Source organism: Stegostoma tigrinum, chromosome 18, assembly GCF_030684315.1.
Source record: "Stegostoma tigrinum isolate sSteTig4 chromosome 18, sSteTig4.hap1, whole genome shotgun sequence".
NCBI lineage: Eukaryota > Metazoa > Chordata > Chondrichthyes > Orectolobiformes > Stegostomatidae > Stegostoma > Stegostoma tigrinum.
Window position 1 is genome coordinate 34,452,740 of NC_081371.1, and position 21,817 is coordinate 34,474,556.

The 21,817-nt window shown below is 39.8% G+C and overlaps 1 protein-coding gene across 13 annotated transcripts in view; it reads left to right on the plus strand.

The window, feature by feature from the left end:
* The first annotated feature begins 5,666 nt into the window (after nt 1–5,666).
* LOC125461111 (suppressor of tumorigenicity 7 protein homolog) overlaps nt 5,667–21,817 on the plus strand; it is a 180,883-nt gene continuing 164,732 nt past the window's right edge. For 2 of the 13 annotated variants that reach the window (XM_059652445.1, XM_059652443.1), the window contains exon 1: nt 5,671–5,921. In XM_059652445.1, coding sequence (XP_059508428.1) covers nt 5,771–5,921 — 151 coding nt within the window. In that variant the 5' untranslated portion in view covers nt 5,671–5,770. Of the gene's footprint in view, nt 5,922–21,817 lie in introns of all 13 variants that reach the window. The other 11 variants (XM_059652442.1, XM_048549506.2, XM_059652446.1 and 8 more) reach the window with 9 other exon arrangements.

Genomic DNA, 21,817 nt, shown 5'->3' on the forward strand with positions numbered 1-21,817 from the left:
AAAACATTGTGAGGTACTATCATAATAAAGGCAGGAAGGAGAAAGGATCTTGGTCCAGATAATCAAGATATAAGTTTGGTATAATGGATCTAAGAAATAACAGAGCCAAAAACACTGTTGGGATTGTGTTAGATGAAGAAATTAATAGAATATGTCATGTAAATCCTTGGAAACTTTAGCTTTCTGTATAGGATGGTGTTAACAATTGTGGTAAATATGGACTGTTGAACTTTAACATTCATCATCTGATTGAAACTCTTATGTACAACAATGAATAAAGTGGTTTTAAAGTAAGCAAAAATAACAAAATAGTTGTCATGACCACCTGACCACATATTGAGACAAGTCCTGGAATCATGTGAAAATATCTCCACTGAAATTATTACTTTATCTAAAGACAGACAAAAACCAGACAATTGTATCAGCCTCAAATTCATACTTTCTTTTTTAAATTCACAGTTTTATGATAATTTTGTAAAATGGAAACAAAATGTTGCCTGTGGGGTATCCAGTTTTGAGAGACAATTTGGTCAGACTCAGGAACCCACAAATGAATCCTATTTCAATTGCTACTTTTGAGCAGTGGAAAAGAAAGCAAGAAACATTAATTTGTGACAATAAGAACTACAATTCTTGCTCACTCCCTCCCTCCCTCCCTCTCTTTCTATTTCTATTTCTTTTGCTCTCTCTGCCCTTGCTTCTGTCAGTCACTCCAAAGGTGACACTTAATGAAAAAGCAAATTGACAAAACCAAGAAACTGAAAATATCTACAACTTGACCACTGCTAAGGATGCCAGTAGGGAATTAAACAACTGTGATTTTAGGGTAAAAATCTAACACACTTACCAAACCAAGGACTTTTAAACTGTATAACTTTTATCTTTCCTGTCTGTACCAGACACTCCCCTTTTCCAATTTAGTACTTGTGTTTGTGTGTGTTTGACATCATGTTTTATTCTTTTTCTTGGGATTAATGGAGAAGAACATCACTTTTTCTTTCACTTAATAAAATATTGCTCCTTCATTTTGTCCTATTTAACTTCACTTTGCATATTGGTAGCTGTGTACTGAAAAGATACATGTGGTGCCCAGTATGGGGGGGTGGGTTAAAAAGGGGTAGCTGAATCATTCCTCCTCACTTGATTGCACCACTGGGTAAATTAAATTGACAAAAAAGATTCTTGGAGGATGAATCCATGGAATACATCTGAGTGTCGAGAACAATATGCCAAACAACCAATTAGAAAACTACCTATTTCAGATCTAGTATTGTATAATGAAACAAGTATTAATAAATAACTTTACAGTAAAGGATTGTCTAGAGAACTATGATTGAAATATGATGAAGTAGCAAAGACTGCAAAACATATGATATCAAGTTAGTATCTTTATTGTGACAATTGAGTACTGCTTTAAATATTTGTTTATAGTTAGTAGTTTCTAGTTTCTATTTCTATTTTTATGGACTTTCAAAGAATCAAAACTTCTCAATCTGGAAAAGTTACACAAAATACTTTGCATAAAAACTGGCCTCTAAACATCAACAAAAACTTTATCAGAAGTCCAGCCATATAATTTGTTTACAGTCATACACGTATGAAAATTTATTTGGAAACTCTTGCCTCCTGACCTGAAAGTAAACACACTTTTTCATGGGAATCTTCCTGTTATAAATTGCAGTTTCCGAACTATCAATCTTTGTCATAACAAAGTCCTTGTTTAGGATTCTCATTTTGCAGCAACGTGCTAAGTTGTTTGCTTGAGTCTAGGTTTGTATGGTGCTATACCTATTGGAGTTGGATTGTTATCTTCTTCACCAGGAAAATTAATGTTGACCTGTTCATTTCATTCACTTGATAGTGGGGGATTTGGTTTAGCTGGTTGGGTGGTTTGTAATGCAGAATGATATTAACTATGAGTACAATTCCTGCAGTGCCTGATGTTACCATAAAAGGATTCTCCTTCTCAGTTTCTGTTCTTCCTCAGGTATGGTGATCCTTAGGTTAAGCCACCATCAGTTGTCTGTCTGTAATGGAATAGCAACTCTGTGGTCTGATAATACAATGGTGACTTTACATTTTAAAACAACTTCATTCAAATCTAATGATTCTTAATGTTTAGCACAAAATATATTTTGAATAATAAGTTGTATCAAATAATTGTTTTGGCCATTTTAGCAGCCTTAGCCAGTTCTATAAAATCTTCCACCTCTCTCATGCTATCTGCTCTGTCCTATGCGCTGCTCATTTTATTTCTTCCATATCACTCATGCCATTACATTTCCACTCTTTTCATCCCCATCATCTCATCAGTCCTGTTCCATTCCTCATGGAAACAATCTCTCCCGGCAGTTTTCACATGATTAAGAACAAAAAAAAATTGTGGATACTGTAAATCAAAAGCACAAACAGAAGTTTCTGGAAAAGCTCAACAGGTCTGGCAGCATCAGTTCTGAGGAAAGGTGACTGGGCCCGAAACGTTAATTTAGATTTCTGTTCACTGATGCTGCCAGACCTGCTGAGCTTTTCCAGCAGTTTACATCTGATGTTGGAGCCTCTTTACGTTCGGTTGGGTTTGTTCATATTATAGCTGCCAATTATTGGAATTTGCATCTTCATCAAGTGGTCCAGTTTTCTGCACATCCCATGTGCCTCCACATGCATCAAGTACCTCACATTAAAAAAAAAATCCATCAACCCCTTCAAGCCGTCAATCAAAGCAGTCTGCACAGGGAACAGCAGTATTACTATCATGTATAAGTTTCATATCGAACTTGAGAGCAACATGGTTAATTCCATAACTAGCATCTTCAAATTAACCAAACAATTTCTACGCAGAGGATGGTTTACAGTGAAATGAACTTCCTGAGGAAGCGCTGGATGTGGGCACAATTACAACATTTAAAAGACACTTAGATAAGTAAATGAATAGGGAAGGTTTGGAGGGATATGGACTAGAAGCAGACAGATGGGACTAGTTTGATTTGGGATTATGCTCAGCATGGACTAGTTGACCGAAGGGTCAGTTTCCGTGCTATGTGTCTCTATGACTCTAAGTATGACAGTGATTTGGTTGAGGCAAACTGGAAAATTTGCTTAGAGGATATAATGGTAAACTAGCAATTTCAAACATTTAAATAATTAATTCATAATGTTCATTGCATATATATTCTCCTAAGTAAAGAGTGGTAGAAACATGGTTAGCTCAGGAAACTAAGAATGGCATTAGAATTTGAAAAGTGGCTAAGTGTTGCTCAAGAGTGCAGTAATGCTGGGGATTAGGAGATTTTAAAGAAAAAAAGTCAGCAAAAGGTGGCAAAGAAATTAATAAAAACAAGAAAAAAGTGAGTAAACCAGCAAGAAATATATAAAGTAATTGCAGCAACTGAAATAAGTATGTAAAAATGAAAAAAGAACTAAATGTGGAATCCTTAGAGACTGGTGTTATTATAATGGTGAATGAAGAACAAGTCTAGATATTAAATGTCTTATGTCAGCCTTCACAGTAGAAGTCAAAATAATGTACTGGAAATTCAGGCAAACAAGGATTCTCATAGAGTAAGGATGTTAAAACAATTATTATTAGTAAATAGAAGGATCTGGATAAATTAATGGGACTAAAAACCAACAAATGCCCTGCGTTTTAAAAGAAATGGTTGCATATGGTTTATCTCTTGTGATGTGTTTACTGGCTGCTATAAACTAAAGTGAAACAGGAGCAGTAGAGATCACATTACTATGACATGTCAACCAGTGCAAATACTTCTTTAAAAAAATCCCACTTTTCATTAAAAACAAGTTGATATGTACTATTGTTTACAATTACAAGTTATTCAGTATTCATGCTCAAAAAAAACATTAATTAACCAACGTGTTAATTCTAATTAGTCCTACTTTCTTTAGTTTCTGCTGCTTTAAATCATGGAGTTTTCTAGTTCTATCACACTTTTGTTTGGTTGTCTGGAATTTGCTTATTCCTGGGGCGATGTTCTTTCTCCAGGAAGTTTTGTTCCCATGGTCAATGCATGATGTATGTAAGATGCTTGACTTTCAATTCACTGAGCAGAATCTTCCCAGAAGATGTGGATATTAACAAATCAGACCAAAAAATGTTGCAAGATCAGAAGAAACAAGCTTTACGGAACCATTAGAGTGTGGAAACAGGCCATTTGGCCCATCAAGTCCACACCAACACTCTGAACAGCATCCACCCAGACCTATTCCGCAACAATATTCCTGTAACTCTTCATTTATCATGGCTAATCCACTTAGCCTGCACATCTCTGGATATCAAATGAAACATAGCATGGCCAATTCACCCTAATCTGCACATCTTCGGTCTGTGGGAGGAAACCGGAGCACCCAGAAGAAACCCACACAAGCACAGGAAGAGTATGTAAACTCCACACAGACTGCTGCCTAAGGCTGGAATTGAACCCAGGTCCCAATCACTGTGATGCAGCAGCACTGACCCCTGAACCACCCTTCTTGATATTGAGTAAATATAGCCTGATTCTACAACCAAGTGTTGAACTTGAGGTCAGAATCTTGCTATTCAGTGGTGAGGCATTTGTTTGCATGTATTGTTATCTAATTTTGCCTCTTTGATATTCAGTTTCTTACTTTTCCAGGTGCTGTATAGAAATAGGCAGTGATAATTCTCAGTGTGAGAGTCAGAGCATGTACCTGGCAACTGCATCTTGTTGCTTGCACCTCAAGGCCACCATCTAGGATAGCAGTCACTAATATCTCAGGGCACGCTCGGGATCCAGCGACAGCTCACAGCCCCTTCCATGGAAGATGACTTTGGACACCTACCAGCTTCACCATACCCTCATGACACATCTTGAATATTGTGTGCAGTTTTGGTCTCTTTATTTATGAAGGATGTAAAAACTTTGGAGATGTTTCAGAAGAGGTTTTCTAAATTGAAAGCTAAAGTGACCGGTTCTGTATGAGGGTAGATTCGATCGGCTGGGCTTGCTGTCATTGGAGTTTAGAAGAGCAAGGGATGACTTGTTTGAAGAGTGTAAGATCCTGAATGATTTTGACAAGGTGGATGTGGGAAGGATGTTTCTACCTTTGGAACAATCTAGAACTAGAGGGCAATGCTTTAAAATGAGGACAAGGTTCTCTCTAAGGATTGTGTGACTCTGGAACTCCTCAAAAGGCAGAGATCTTAAATATTTTTAAGATAGAAGTGTTAAGATAGATTATTGTTAGGCAAGGGGCTCGGAAGTTATCCGAGGTGGATGGCAATGTGTAATTTGAAACACAGAGCAGCCTTGATTTTATTGAATGATGGAACGGGCTTGAACAGCCAAATGGTCTACTTCTACAACTATTTGAAACCACTTACAGAAGCTAGTGACATGACTATTAAGCCAGCCAGTACACTACGTACAAACACATTTCATCAAACGTAATGAATACATGATTTTTGATCTTCCAGAATTCCCTAGATTCTGTAACAGGCAATGCGTAGAGTCGCACTGTTTCGCTGCATCCTCTGCACCTTTCCTTTCCGATCTCTCTCTGCACCTTATTGCTGCTTATAGGCGCAGTTACACGCTTCTTCCTGGTCACTCGCACTTTTTGCATCTTACTGCTGCCTGTGGGTTGTTACACTGTTCTAGCTGCACTCCAGCTCTCTCAGTCTACATGCTGTGATGACAGTGTTGCTCTTGCATGATTTGAGTCATGAGGCAGGATTGATCCCAGAATACACTGTGGGTTGGAGTTGAGTTTGAGCTGACAGTAGCAGCTGGAAATGGCTGAAGTGGGCAGCAGTCTCTTAGAGCAGCTCAAATCCTGTATCGTCTGGTCCTGGACGTACTTGTGGACGCTGTGGTTTTTTCTGATGCTTTTCCTGGTTTACATCCTGCGGGTTCCTCTGAAAATCAACGACAATCTGAGTACAGGTAAAGGAAGGGGAAGGCTCTGCTACTCCGCTGGGGGGAAGAGAAGTTTAATTAGTTTTATTTTGTCCTTTTCTGGCAGTATTAAGTGTGAAATAGAACCGAGAAAATCGCGCCCACTTACTAAGCTATACCCGGTCATGCAATTCGCTAAATCACCCCCTTTGGACACAACACAATTTCACTGAAACTCTCGGCTTTCACAAAAACAAAATCGTGGTGAAGATTGATACAGTGCGCAGAATGCAACTAACTCGTCACTGGGTCCTAAAGCCTGCAACCTGAATGATCACATACTCTCTCCCTCTGTGTCCCTCTCCAGAAACAATGTAATTACAGTGAGGGGCTGAACCCACCCACTTTCTCTTTCACAGGACCTGGAAACAACACGGCACACACTGACTCTCAAACCTCTGCTCCGAATGCTTTTATTTCAGTTCAGGCTGACCTGAAATAATTTGCTTTGCAAAATGTGGATGGCAATTTCTCCTTTGTCAGTTATGTAGGAACTGGATACTATGTTTCAGGGTAATTTACAAGGGACTGCTGTGAATAGATTTTTAACCATTCACTGGAACCTCTGGTCCCCATTAAAAAAAAATTCTTCTTTCTTTTACCACTTTCTCACTTTGTGCCTTTGTTCCCTTGTCGACTTTTTCTGTACCCAGCGCATTTTTACATGTCTCCTCTTTTCTCATAATCAAATTTATTAATTCCCTCTTTTTCTAGCACGATTTTTATTTCATTCGTTCCTCTTTCTATTTTTGTCAGCCATTTTTATTGCTGATTTGTCTTTGATTAAGTTTTTTTGTTTTCATTTGTTTTTTTTTCCCTGGTTAAATCATATTTACTCTCTCAGGCTTGAGTTCATGTATGTTTGAATAACACTGACCGTTGTTGAGTTAATGTTTGTGTGTGAACATGATAAACTGGTACTGTGGGTCACAGACTTCTCAACATTAGAATTATGGAAAAGCTGGACAAAATGCCAGCAGAAATGTTGCAGTGCAGCAGAAGGGAAGAGGTGCGTGAAACAGTTACTGAGTGAGTGAGAGTGAAATTTTTCAGCTTGGCCTGAATCCCACATTTACAAGAAAGTGTTAGTGTACCTTATGTTCTACAGATATGTTGCCACATATAATGCACCAATCATAAAATCTAATTATGAGGATTATTGGATTTCCTGCAAGTTCTACATGGAAAGCCATATTGTGCACTGTTTGAACAGAGACATTATATCGTACCAGGCATTGAATTATGCTGCACACTCCTGCCAGGTTTTGCCAAATACAAAGCCTAATTCAGTTGAAACTGCTGCCTATGTATCATCCCAATAGTAATGACAGGTCATTCATCATCTCATCCTTATGCACATCCATGGATTCCATGACGTCAAATAGAATTACTAAATTCAAAATCCTTGTCCACATTTGCAGCTCCCTTCATGACTCATCTCTTTCATGTCTGTAACCTCTTCCAATCTCTTATAAACGTCCCGAGCACCTCTGTTTGCCACATTCTGAGCACCTGCTCCTCCATTCTTAGCGTTATCTACAACTCTGCTGTAGAGTTTTTATTCCAGTGATTTTTGCCATGTTACTTCTGACTTCAGCTGTAAAATACACCTTTTCAACTGAGCACTCAGATGTCTGATTTTATGCAATTGGTTTTCTACAGCAACTGTTTCTTCTCTGTGGAGTGTTCTGGGATTGATTTCTGCACAAAAGGCACATTTCTGAATTATTGCTGCTAAATTGGAACAGTATCAAACTAACCTAAACTTTTTCAAGCTCCAGAATCTAATTACAATACTATAAATGTTGTAGCCAATTTGAGAATAATTTTGTGTGATGGAGGTAGTGTTGGCAGTTGCTTGTAAATATCTGGGTTTGGGTCAGAAAAAAATAAGAATAAATGTTTCTTTAATGTGAAAGTTGACAGTTCAAAATACAGCAACTGGAGTGTGACACAAATAAATTGTAGGACATATTATCTAAACTGTATAAAATAAAAGTACCATTAGCAAAATGTTTTCAAAAACTACAAATATTTAAATTGTATGAATGTCTATGTTATTTCAATCAAAAAAGTCATGTTATTGTGTTGTGTTGATAATCTTACTGAAGATTCAAGATATTTTTGTTAAGAGTTGTAATGATTGTCTCACCATTGACTGTCCTTTCATAAAAAGCATGTTATGATCTTAAAGCACTGCTTTGTATTAGTTAGGCTTTGCGTTGAGAACCAATAAAGGAGAAAGTCTCCAAATTTTGATAAATGTGACCCTTTAGATCTCAGTTGGTATGTTATGGTATGATATCTAACAAAACGTGAGACAGACAAATTCCTTTCATACATGCATTTAAAGATGAAGAATACTACAATTGTAACAATTCCATTTAAAATTGCTTAGCCAACGGATACGTCTAGTTAATATTTTTTGATCAAATTATTTTTTAAATGAAAACAATGCTCGGCAATTGAACGGTGCTTTTGTTAAAGCTAATATAAATCTATGTTTCTGTAATTAAAATGAAGAGTGGAAATTGTTTTGTATATTTATTTCTCACATATGATACCAGATTACTTTAATGTATTATGTTGCATCATGATCCTTTCAGTAAGTTGACTCATATAATCATTGTCAATTACAGCATAGAGGAAGGCCATTTTGTCCACTGAGCTTGTGCCAACCACAGTGTATCCATCCAGACAAATCTCACTTTCCAGCTTTTGGTTGATTGCAGCAGCTCAATTATTTTTTAAATGTTACAAAGGAGTGGTAGAGGCTGACCTTATCAGCAGTGAGTTGCAGATCCCCAGCAAGCTCTTAGTGAAAAACTCTTCTTGAATCATCTGTAAACCTTTGACCTCTTACCCGAAATGTATGACCCTTAGTCATGGACCTCTGAACCAAGGCGAATAGTGTTTTCCTATTCTCTGTATCTTGAGCCCTTACAATTCACTCACCATTCTAAACTAGAACCGTATTGCCGTTCTTTCACTTTTCCTGTGCCAAAAGTCTGGAACTAGCTTCCTAACAGTGTGAGTGTACTTACACCAGAAAAACTGCAGCACATTAAAAAGGTAGCCCACCATCTCCTTCTGCAAGTATGGGCAATAACTGGTGACTTTACTGGCAATGACCCTAAGACATAGGAGCAGAAGTTAGGCCATTTGGTCCATCAAGTCTGCCGCACCATTCAATCTTAGTTGATAAGTTTCTCAACCTATTCTCCCGCTTTCTCCCCTTGATCCCCTTGATAACCAAGAACCTATTTACCTTTGTCTTAAATATAGCCAATGACCCAGCCTCCACATCCTTCTGTGGCAGTGAATTCTATCGATCCATAACTCTCTAACTGAACTAGTTTCTCCTTATCTCCGTTCTAAAGGGTCTTTCCTTTACCCTAAGGCTGTGCCCTCGGTTCCCAGTCTTTCCCACTAGTGAAACATCTTCCCAACATCCACTCTGTCCAGACTGTTTGGTATTCTGTAAGTTTCAATTAGATCGTCCCTCATCCTAAATTCCATCATATATGGAACTAGATACCTCAAACGTTTCCCATATGATAAGCCTTTCACTCCTGTGAACCTCCTTTGGACCAGCTCCAGGGCTAGTACATCCTTCCTGAGGTATAAGGCCCAAAATTGTCCATAATACTTCAAAGGTAGTCTGACCAGAGCCCTATAAAGCCTCAGCAGTACATATCTGCTTTTATATTCTGGTCCTCGGGAAATAATTGCCAACATTGTATTTGCCTTCCTAACTACTGACTCAACCTGAAAATTTACCTTGGAAGAATCCTGGACTAGGTCTCCCAAGTCCCTTTGCACTTCAAATTTCTGTGTTTTCTCCCTTTTCAGAAAATAGTCTCTGCCTCTGTTATTCCTGCTAAGGTGTATGACCTTACGCTTTCTCATGTTGAATTCCATCTGCCACTTCTTTGCCCACACTCCTAACCTATTTAAATCCTTTTGCAGCCTCCTTGCCTCCATTATACTACCTGACTCTCCACTACCTTTGTATCATCTGTAAACTTGGCCAGAATGCCCTTTGTTCCTTCATCTAGATCATTAATGTATAAAATGAAAGGCCATGGTCCCAACACTGACCCTTGTGGAACACCACTTGTCACTGGCTGCCATCTTGAGAAGGACCCTTTTATCCCCACTCTCTGCTTTCTGCCAGACAGCCAAGCTTCTATCCATGCTGGCGCCTTCCCTCTAACACCATCAGCCCTTATTTTACTTAGCAGCCTCCTGTGCAGCACCTTGTCAAAGTTCCTTCTCGAAGGCCAAGTAGATAACATCCATTGGCTTTCCTTTGTCTAACCTGCTGATTACCTCATTAAAAAGCTCTCTCAGATTTGTCAGGCATGATCTCCCCTCGATGAAAGCATGATGGCTTTTCCCTATTTTGCCATGTGCTTCTAAGTATCCTAATATGTCACTGCCTCCTAAGGTTTTCTTCATCTAAGCTCCCTTATCGACTCTGCCTCATTGCACATCACTAAATCCAGAATTGATTGTTCTCTAATGGGCTTCCCCAGAAGCTGCTCCAAAAAGCTACCTCATAGATATTCCACAAATCCCTTTTCTTGCGATCCACTACCAACCTTATTTTTCCCATCCACCTGCGTATTGAAATCTTCCAGGATCACTAACCTTGCCTTTCTTACATGCCTTTTCTGTCTCCTAGTTTGTCGTGTGTCCCACAACCTGACTGCTGTTTGGAGGCCTGTACGTAACTCACATTGTGGTTTTTTTTAACCTATGCTGTTCCTCAACACCACCCACACAGATTCTACATCATCTGACCCTACATTGTTTCTTGTAATTGATTTAATTTCATTTCTTACTAGTAAGGCAATCCCACCCCCTCTGCCCCTGGCCTGTCTTTTTGATAGAATACATACCCTTGGATATCTAACTCCCAGTCCTGATCCCCAAACAGTCACATCTCTGTGATGCCCATCACATCATACCTGCCAATTTCAATCTGTGCCACAAGCTCAGATACCTTATTTTGTACACTGTGTGCATTCAAATACAACACCTTCAGTCAGAATTTACTGTTCCACTTCTCATTTTCATCCCTTTATCCAGTGTGCTTGAATTTTGATTCCTAACTCTTTCCAATGCTCACATCTCACAAATGAAAATATGCAAAATATTATGCCTAGATCTGGTCAGACTGTCCTCACAGACTGCATTCAGTTTTGTTTAGACAGAGCACTGGCTCCAGGTCTGATCAAGTCCATCCCAGCACTGCATCCAGTTCTTGGTCAGACCAATTTTGAGCATTTTGTCCAACTCTGCTCGTAGAGATATCCACTGGATCACTGGAGGAAAAACAAGGTACAACCATGGGGCTAAAGTCTATTGACAGGAGTTATGAGGAAAGACTGGAGACACTTGTGCTGTCAACCAGGAAAGGCAACATGTAAGGCTTGATCTTGAGATAATATCTCATTGTAAATTAGATGGAAAGAATTGGGATAACAGATTAATTCTCCATCTGTCACACTGTGACAAGTGGTTCTCACCAGGTTATATGTACTGGCTATTCAGGTTTTCACCATAAGTGCTAAGAGGCATACTTCAGTTATATGGATGGGAGCAGAACATTATAAAAGAATGTAGACAGGTTAGGTGAGTGGATAAACTGAAGTAGATACAACTTATGTGGAGAACTGTGAAGTTCTACTTTGGGTTGAAAGAGATGCAATGTTTCTTTATGTGGAGGGACAGAACATAAAAGCTGTGGCAGAAGCAAAAGAATTTAGGTGTACATGTTCACAAATCACGAAAAGCCATAAAAAGAATTGGAAACATCTAATAACTGTTGCTTTTTATCTCAGAGGAGTTGGTGTACAAAAGTGAGGAAGTGATGCTTTAATTTTACAAGTCTTCAGTCCTGTCCCACCTACAGTACAGCTAATGTATTCAGTTTTGACCATTGAACTGCAGTGAAGGTATATTGGCCTTTAGGCATTTGCCAGAATGCTTCTAAGGCTGAGAAGGTTAAATTATGAGGCCAGTTCATGCATGTGTAGAATGAGGATAGCACTTACTTATGGCAAGAGCCTGTAGGTGTAGAGTCTTGTAGATATTTTCTAATTAACATGTTCAGGGGTGTTATCACATACCTCTGCAGCAGGCAAGATTTGAACCCCACTCTCCTGGCCCAGAGGTAGGGACACTGATGTGCCTCATCTGTGAAGTTAAATAAATTTAGTATCACTGAATACTTTAAACTGGAATGTATGAAATAAGGCAATATTTCTGAGAATCGTATTCCTTTTAATCTTTGAGCCAGTTGTTGAATCTGATGTAGCGTCAGCGAATTAACTCTGTTTAGATTTTCATAGTTCCAAAAGCAGTCTTGTGGCACAGTGGTAGCATCCCTGCCTCAGAGCCAGAAGATTTGATTTCATGTTCCATTCCAAGGCTTGATGACCATAGAAGATGCATTCATAATCCAGTCAAATGTGTTTGGTAAATTCTTCCAACATGTGCCAGTGACAGGTGATATAAGTGGGGGTGATTCCTGGTCAGTCATGTGGTAGAAAGATTGTTGGAACCTTTACCATCATTATCTGTAGCTTCAGAATACAGCATGTACATAAAACTCAAACTGCTTTGGGAGCCTGTTGACTGGATGGCAGATTGGATTCGATTGAGGCCAATAGAATTCGATCCCAACAGACTAGAATGAGGACCTGCCCCCTTGCCCTGTCTCTGCTGAAGGGGCAATGGCTTGGACCTACCTGCAGACAGGTAATTGAAACAGTTCCAAAAGTCCTGGAGCATGCAAATGAAAGTGCTTGCCATCTCTTTATTCAGGGTCCATTTAAACAAAGACTGGATGTCAGTCCTAGAGTCATACAGCACAGAAAGAGACCCTTTGGCTCAACCAATCCATGTCAAACATAATCCCAAACTAAACTAGTCTCACCTACCTGCTCCTGGCCCAAATCCCTTCAAACCTTTTCTATCCATGTACTTATCCGAGTGTCTTTTAATCATTGTAATTGTGCCTGCTTCTACCCATTCCTTCTTCATTCTACGCATGAACCACTGTCTGTGAAAAAAAAATTGACGCCTTTTTTTAAAATCTCTGTCCCCTCACCTAAAAAATATGCGCCCTTGTCTTGAAATCCCCATCCTAGGGAAAATATACCTACCATTAAACCTTTCTATACCACTCATGATTTTACAAACCTCTATGAAGTCACACCACAACCTCCTATGATCCAGTGAAAAAAGTCCCAGTCTGTCCAGCTTTCTTTATAACTCAAACCTCCCATACCTAGTAACCAACTGGAAAATCTCTTCTGAACCCTCTTCAGCTTTATAATATCCTTGCTGTAATTGGGTGACCAGAACTGGGTGATTTACCACAAAGGTGTTCACATTACTTTATAGAACAGCGAACATAGAACAGTACAGCTCACTACAGGCCTTTCGGCCCATGATGTTGCACCAAACTTTTACCATAATCCTAAGGTCTAGCTAACCTCCACCCTAACCTTATACTATCATCCATGTGCCTGTCAAATAGCCGCTTAAATGCCCTGAACAAGGCCGCCTCCACTACCCTCTCTGGCAATGCATTCCACACCCCAACCACTCTCTGAGTAAAGAACCTACCTCTGACATTTCCCCTCACTTTAAAACCATGCCCCCTCATAATAGCTACCTCCACCTTAGGGAAATGTCTCTGGCTGTCCACTCTTTCTATACCTCTGATCATTTTGAGCATTTCTATCAAGAGACCGCTCATCCTTTGTCATTCTAAAGAGAAAAGCCTTGGGTCTTTCAGCCTTCCCTCCATTCCAGGCAATATCCTGGTAAATCCCCTCTGCACCTTTTCCAATGCCTCCACATCTTTCCTGTAATGAGGTTATCAGAACTGTGGTCGAATCAGGCTTTTGTATAGCTGGAGCATAACTTCACAGTTCTTGAACTCGATCCCTCTGTGAATGAAAGCTAACACACCATATGCCTTCTTAACAAATCTATCCACCTGGGTGGCACTTTGAGGGAACTGTGAATATGAACCCCAAGATCCCTCTGTTCCTCCATGCTTTCAAGAATCTTTCCGTTAACTCTATATTCTGCTTTCCTTCCAAAATGAATCACCTCACACTTTTCAGGGTTAAACTCCATCTGCCACTTCTCAGCCCAGCTCTGCATCCTATCAATGTCCCTTTGTAACGTAAAATGCAGGTTACATTTATAAATGTCACTTATGTGGTAGTCAACATTAGCTTGTCATGTCAGGCTGTTTATCAGATATCCAATTTTCACTGGATAAACGTTGGAGAGACTTGATCTCGTCTTTTATACTTCTGCCATAAACTCTGTCACCCCGCTGTGGGTTTGATTCCCCAAGCCAGACAGTTTCGCGTTGATTCAGTGATAGTAGGAACTGCAGATGCTGGAGAATCTGAGATAACAGGGTGTACAGCTGGGTGAACACAGCAGGCCAAGCAGCATCAGAGGAGCAGGAAGGCTGATGTTTCGGGCCGAGACCCTTGCTTCAGAAAAAAATTTTCACATTGAATCAGGATTTCAGTGCTTTCGTGTCCTAATCAATTTTAAGATAAATTTCCATCCTCATGGTCTCCCTCATAAACACCATCTTCTTCCATTTCCATCACACCTGCCTTAGACTGTGGCCATCGCTTGTGCACTGATGAAATCCTCAGCTATAACTCCATTGCCCTCTTACACTGTCATCCCCTGTGTTACAGAAACATCAGTTCATCCTCTATCAGCTGCAAAGTATACTTTAAATACTTGAAGTGTTGGAAATGTTTTAAAGGAGGCTGATCCCTTATGTAAGTGGAACGCTGTGAATAAAAGGGGCTAATCCATATCCTATTTATTGTCATACTATTAATGCAGGATAATGGGACAGATGTGCATGCTTGTAAAAGACACTCTAGAGTTCAAGACTGTTAATTGTGTGGGAACATTGTTTCTCTCATAATTCAACATTCTGCTTTTGATCTGATTTTGTATCTCTTCAAAGTGAGATGTCGCAGATGGTCTCAAGATTTTAAGGTCAAAGACGTGAAATGCTAACTCTGTCCCTCACTCCTTATACGCTGCTAAACTTGTTGAGTTTTCTGGTTTTGTTTATAATCTCAAAGTTGCTTGTAATTTTTGAGCGAAACTCATCCACTTAGCTGCCCCAAGAGGCTAGTTTGGAGATTTAAGAGGATATTAGAGGGAAGGCAGCAGCGTCTCCTTATTATACGCTCTCAACCATCAAATGTCCTCTCCCGCCAAATAAAAAAGAACAAGCTGGAAAGTGCTTAAGTAAATCATTAGGAGAGTAGTTAAGTGGTAAATTGATAATTTGAAAGAGGCAGTAGAAAATGTGATGAAAAAAATCAAAGAAAATAAAAACATTTAATTATGAATAGCTGAAAACTTGAAAGTTATGATGCAGGTAGAAAGGGAAGCAGAAACAATTGTCAGAGTAGCACTGGTTCCAGGAATGTGGCAGAACAGAAAAGCAGCAACACTAAGGGTGAGGACAGTCCTGCAAATAAAACATTCCTTTGGGAGTCCCCACACAATAACAAATTCCTTTCCTCCCTGCAAAACACCAGCAAATCAACAGCAGTTTTATCCGACAATACAGAGGATGTTATTATTAAGGTTTGAATTTATTGAAATCTGTATTAAGTAGAAGGCTTTATCTCAGAAGATGAGATGCTGCTTGTTAATGTTTTTGAAATAATGTGTCAGAGAGGTCAAAATGGGTGCCTTTTGAGGAATTGAAGGGACAAGCAATGGTGCTCAGAGTTGTACTTGTGAAAACATTATCTGTATTTGGTTTAACTTTGGTAGCAGATACATTATGGAAGCCAAACAGAGACTGGGTGACCAGTTTTCAGTACTCCTTCATTCTGTTTGTTTTTTCATTTAAACAGTTCTGCACAATTGTATCAAAATAGAAGTAAAAAATAATTCGCATATGAAGTGGATTAAATTCTCGACTATGCCCTGTGGCAGCAAAACTGGTATGTGTAAAGTAAGAACCAAATATTGAAACTTACCTTTTTCATTGTCTTGAACCAATCCCAATAGCTGTTTAATTTTAGTCATTTGTATGTGGTACATCTTCCAAGAACACAATTTTTTAAAAATTCAATACCTCTTCCTTGCAGAGAGAGATGGAGACATCTTTGTGAATATTTATCCTGCCACTCAGTGGCACAGTGAGTTAGTCCATCTGGAAATTAACTACCTTCTGTGGATCAGGGAATATCCTTTAATTAAGCTGAGCCTATGACTGAAATTGAACGTCAATATATTTCAGTTTATCAGTTGATGCGTACCTTATAATAAAGGAAATTCAGCTCTTAGAGCATTCTGACCTAGGTTACTCATTCACAGGCAGAATCCTCTGGTGAGTTTTTAAGATCCATGGAGATGATGACGTGCCTTCAGTAATTAAATTGTGAACAGAATGAGATTAAACAACTATTATGAAAGACAAAGGAGGCAGAAAGCCAAGCAGAAGTATTTTCACTGTCAAGTAATTCCCCACACATAGTTTAAGAAAATTAGATCAAATTCGGAGACATCATTGATGACACATTTTATTTAGATTAGAAAGGGTCCATTTGAACAGCAAGCAACATGGATTACGTATGGAATTTGGAATCATTATCCAGCATTTCCATAGCTCGTAGAAGAAGCCTGGTAGAAGATCTTAGCTGCAGAAATACAGTAGTGTTGAACAGGTCTGAGGTGGACAGTGAGGCACTGTAAGTTGAACATGTGTTTGCTCATTGGTACGAAGCTGAAGGACAGGACAGAATGGATAGAAAAACTTAAAGAAAGAAAAGGGGCCCAAATGGCATCTGTGTTCACTGATAAATTACTGATAAAGATAGAATTGTATTTAAGATTTTACAACAGGAGCTAGGCGCCAGGTTGTTAAACAGAACCTCAATGGCTTGCACTGGATAATTTGGCATGATAGTATGAGCAAAAGGGAAATGGATCAATGGGACTTAGGGGATAAGTTATTAAGCCAGGGGCTGCTGACAGAAATCAGAAAGGAGTTAACAGAAGCTTTGGTCACAGTTTTTAAGAAGTCTCTGAATAAGAAAATTATGTGAGGGAGAGTATATATTGTTGTACTACCTACTTACTATACTTACATACTTATTATATTACCTACTTATTCAAGAAGGATTAACTTGGTAATATAGAGCACCAAGTCTAATGTCAACTGGGCAAAATTCTCTTAGAATCCACAAATCAGTGCCAGTTTAGGGAATTGACTGATGAAATGATAAAATTGAACAACAAAATAACTTCATTTAAAATTGGAAAGAGATATACTGAATAAATTAAACAGATTCAAAGAGCAAAAAGTCCCAGATGGATTGCAACTACTTATTTTAGAGGAACCTGGGGAGAAAATATCAAAGGTGTTGTCCTTCTAATTCATTAGAGAAAGGTGCACTGTCAGAAGCCCAGTAGATGTCTCATTTAATTCCCTAATTTAAGACACAGTGCTGGTCAGTCAGCTTAATGTCAGAGATGGGAATAAGAATGGAATCCCTCATAAAGAGAAAAAGTAGAAGAATATCGCTTGCTCCCCAGGTAATGTCCTGACAGTCCAATGATTGCTAGTTATGGCTTATGTCATAATATCACGATGGGGCAATGTGAGGAGGCAGGCCCTGAGAATTACCTCACTTGCTACAGGGTTTGACATGCAGGTCAATGCTGCATTTTTCTGCAGCACATTTGAACCAACTGAGCTAACTGATTCCATCAATTAAACATCAAAATGAAAACTGTAAAATAGAATCAGTATAGATTTCTAAATAAAAAGGTTTATTTGATCAATCCTCATTGATAATGGTAACAATCAGCAATCTCATTGAATGGTGGAGCAATATGGGTCAAAAAGCCTACTTCTGTCACCACAATAAGATTATAGGAGGAGCAACAGTAGGCCATTCAGCCCATCCAGATCTCTCTGCCATTCAGTAAGATAAGATCTGATCTGATAATTCTTGACTCATCTACCTGTCTTTTCTCTTTAACCATTACTGATTAAAAACCTGTCTACCTCAGCCTCGAACATACTTAACAACCCAACCTTGAAAACCTTCACAGTCATAGAAACGTAGAACTATACAACGCAGAAAAAGGCCCTTTTGCCCATTGAGTCTGTATCAATATTACTAACACGAAAGGTACACGAATGCCAATTTCCTGCACTGGTCCCATATCCTTGAATGTTATGATATTTGAAGTGCTAATTTAAATATTTTTTAAATGTTGTGAAATTTCTGGCATCCACTACTTTCTGAGGCAATACATTCCAGATTCCTACCACCCGCTGAGTGACAAAGTTATTTTTCCCAAATCCCTTTTGAATCTCCTGTCCCTTACCCTAAAACTATGTCTCCTTGTGAATCACCCCTGAACCCAGGGGATTAGCTGCTCTCTACGTGCTCTGTCCAAACTTCTCATAACCTTATATATCGCAATCACATCACCCCTCAGGCTTCACTGCTCGAAAGAAAACAATCCATTTCGACATCTTCTTATAGTTCAGTTTCTCCATCCCAGACAACATCCTGGTGAACCTCCTCTGTACTTCCTCTAGTGCTGTCACATCCTTCCTGTAGTGAGGTGACCAGAACTGCACCCAATACTCCAACAGCAACCTAACCAATGCTCTGAGCAATGCCAACATTACTTCCATGTTTTTATACTCCATGCCACAAGAAATAATGGCAGGTGTTCCATACACCACCTTAACTGCCCTAGTCATGTGCTTTACTGAGTTCGGGGATCTTTGAATAATTTCCCCAAGATCCCTCTATTCTTCTGAGCTACCCAGTGTTCTGCCGTTCATGAAATACTCCCTCATCTTGTTTCTTCTTCCAAAATGCATCACCTTGTACTTATCAGGGTTAAGTACCACCTGCTACTGCTCTGCCCATCTGACCAACCTTGCACCTGCAAGTGCACCTGTTTATTCTGGATGTGCCCATTCCTGCTGGTGCACTTGGTCTTGCTGGTGCTCTAGTTACTGCCGATCTTCCAGGTCTTCTTTTTCTCCTGTTCTTGCTGATGCTCTTGATTTTGCTGGTAATCTAGTCCCTGCTAATGTTCTAGCTCCTCCTCTGCTGTTTTCTTGCTGATGCTCCTGATCTTGCTGGTAATCCAGTCCTGCTGATGTTCCAGTTCCTCCTTTCCTCCTGTTCTTGCTGATGCTCCTCCTCTGTTCATGCTGTTCATCTTGGTTCTCATCTGAGAATCCAAACAAAATAACATTATCTGTTCCCATGTGGATTTGATGGATTGGAGCATCATGTGGTGAAAAGATATCCAGACCTCCAAAGTATGTGATGTAATCTCTCAGCAGAATCCTGTGAGCAAAGTCTTTCACACAATCATTGAAGAAGACAGTGTGAAGTTTCAGTACTCATTGACATGTTTCCCTGATGTGCTTGCAGCCCTCTCTGTTGCTCCATGCTCTTGTTTCAACTGACTAGTTCCAGGAAATCCCGGAAACCTGTGGGTACACAGTTAAATTTTATAATTCTTGTTTATGTTGCTGTAATTGAGCAATTAGCAGATTGAAATCAACAACCCGCCTGTCCTGAGGGACTTTCTCACATACAACTGGCGAGACCTGGCTTCCTGATGTTGTCCAATTTCCCTGCTTTTAAACCACCCCTCCCTACCCCAAACCTATGCACTCCAGCATATCGTTACAAATATTTGTGAAAGTAGGTAGGTAATATATTTTGCATTTTCTTGTAATGCCTCTGTGAAAGTCCTTGGCAATTATTTTTACATTCAAGGTGAAGTATGATTGCAAGCAGTTGTTTACAAATATATACAAAGAGAGCAAAGAATGAAAAATCATAATTTGCACAATACATTGGTCAGGCCATAGCTGGATTGTTCTGCTATTTTGGGCATTTATTAAAAAGAGCATTAAAGGTGTGGAGAATGTCCAACATGAATTCATCAAGATGATGCCAAGGATAAGACCTTATAGTTAGAATGAGATTTTGAGACACTGAAAGTTAAGGTTTGGGAGGTTTTTTATGATTTATTTTGTGGGATGTTTGTGGGTTTTATGACATTACAGAAATAATTTAGCAGTAAGACTTAAGTTGACTCAATAAGTCAGACGGCTGTGTGCAGTGATTGAAGGTTTGTAATCAATACAACCATTCTTAACTTATGATTTGGAACTGGTATTTTCACATTGTCCTATAATTATGTGAATTACTAACCAATAGCATTCCTATAGTTTGTTTTTTTATAAAAAAAGCATCACGGGATGTGAGCATTGCTGGCAAGGCTAATATTTAGCTCCCTTGAGAAGGTGGTGAACCGCCTTTTAAACCACTGAAGACCATTTGGATAAGCGCGCCCAAAGTGTTGTGAAGGGAATTTGATCTAACAGCAGTGAAGGAGCAGTGCTACACTGCAGCATCTTATAGGTGCCTGAATGCTGTAGGCTACAGCGCAAAATCTGTGAGAATTACACGAGAAGTCGAGTGAAGTCGAACTCATAGCTCCATAAGGAGTTCCAGATGTTGAGACACCGATTAAGGGGGATTAATTGCTTGTTTTTAGCCTAATTAGCTACAGAGCTTACCTTATTGATATGCAACCTCCCATCCTACAACCTGTCACGAACAAACTAGATGCTGAGAAAACTCAAAGTGGAAGTCTGAGTGGGTACCTGGTGACTCCAGCTTGCTGCTTGCCCTGCCTTGGATACCTGCTACCAGGAACTCAGGGCACGATCTTTGGGTAGTGGTTGCACGTAACCCACATCCGTAGAACTTGGCATTGGACACTTGCCGGCCCCTCTGATTCAGTATGGCACATTCCCAATTCACTTAAAGGAAGCTTCTGCACTCTACAGGCCAACTCGGGACACACTGGCAAGCCTCATTGAAAGATTGATGCAGGGACAGGCAGCCAGCTAATGGCTTGGACCAGGCTGTCACTTAGTGCTCAATCACTTTGTGCCTGTCTGGATGCTCACAGCATCTCTGTCTTGCCTTTTTGTGCCTTGGACTCTTAGCCAAAGCTACCTACCTGATAATACTTCTGCACTACCTTGTTATTTAACACAGGCACAAAGCTGGGGAGCTTGTCGTGGTTGTCAACATGCCTCAGTCAAATCAATGGAAACAGCCTTCAGTCAGGAGACCCTGCACAGCGAAGGACAGCTTCAGAAACCAATCCAAGAGCTTGAGCATTGTCAGTCAGCTGTTTGGTATGGTCAGGGTCAGTATCCTCTTGGTGTAGAGGTGAAGAGCTGAATTTTGGGTGGCCCTTCTCCCTAATGTTCTTTCTGCCCTATTGTGGGCTGTTTTCTCCCAAAATGAAAGACAGACAGATATTGAAGGAGATGAAAGTGGCTGGCACAGCTGGTATAAGTTGGGGGAAAGGTGGGAGTTGTCCTGAGTGAGTGAATAGGCAGCACAGAGACCATGCAAGGTTATTGGAATGAGGGTGAGTGACAGTGAATGAGGGAAGATGTTGCATGTAATAGTGAGAGTTATTCAGCATCAGGTTTGGTGGGAGGTCTTTATGGTTGCAGACAGAGAATGACATATTTGTGCTGCAGATCCAAGAACACTATTGACCTACTTCCTACAGTCTTGTGCTTTCCTTGAGATGGCTGGGACTGCACTGAGCAGGGTAGCAACTTCAGACCAGACTGGCATTGTCTGGTGTTGTCGTCTCCTCTGGTGGTTCTGGTGCAAGGTCCTTCAGGTCCCTGTCCGTAAGGCAAGGCATCTTGTTCCACATCTCTGCCACGTGCAGGCAACTGTCATGAACCATGCAGAGCAGCTCCAGACTGACAA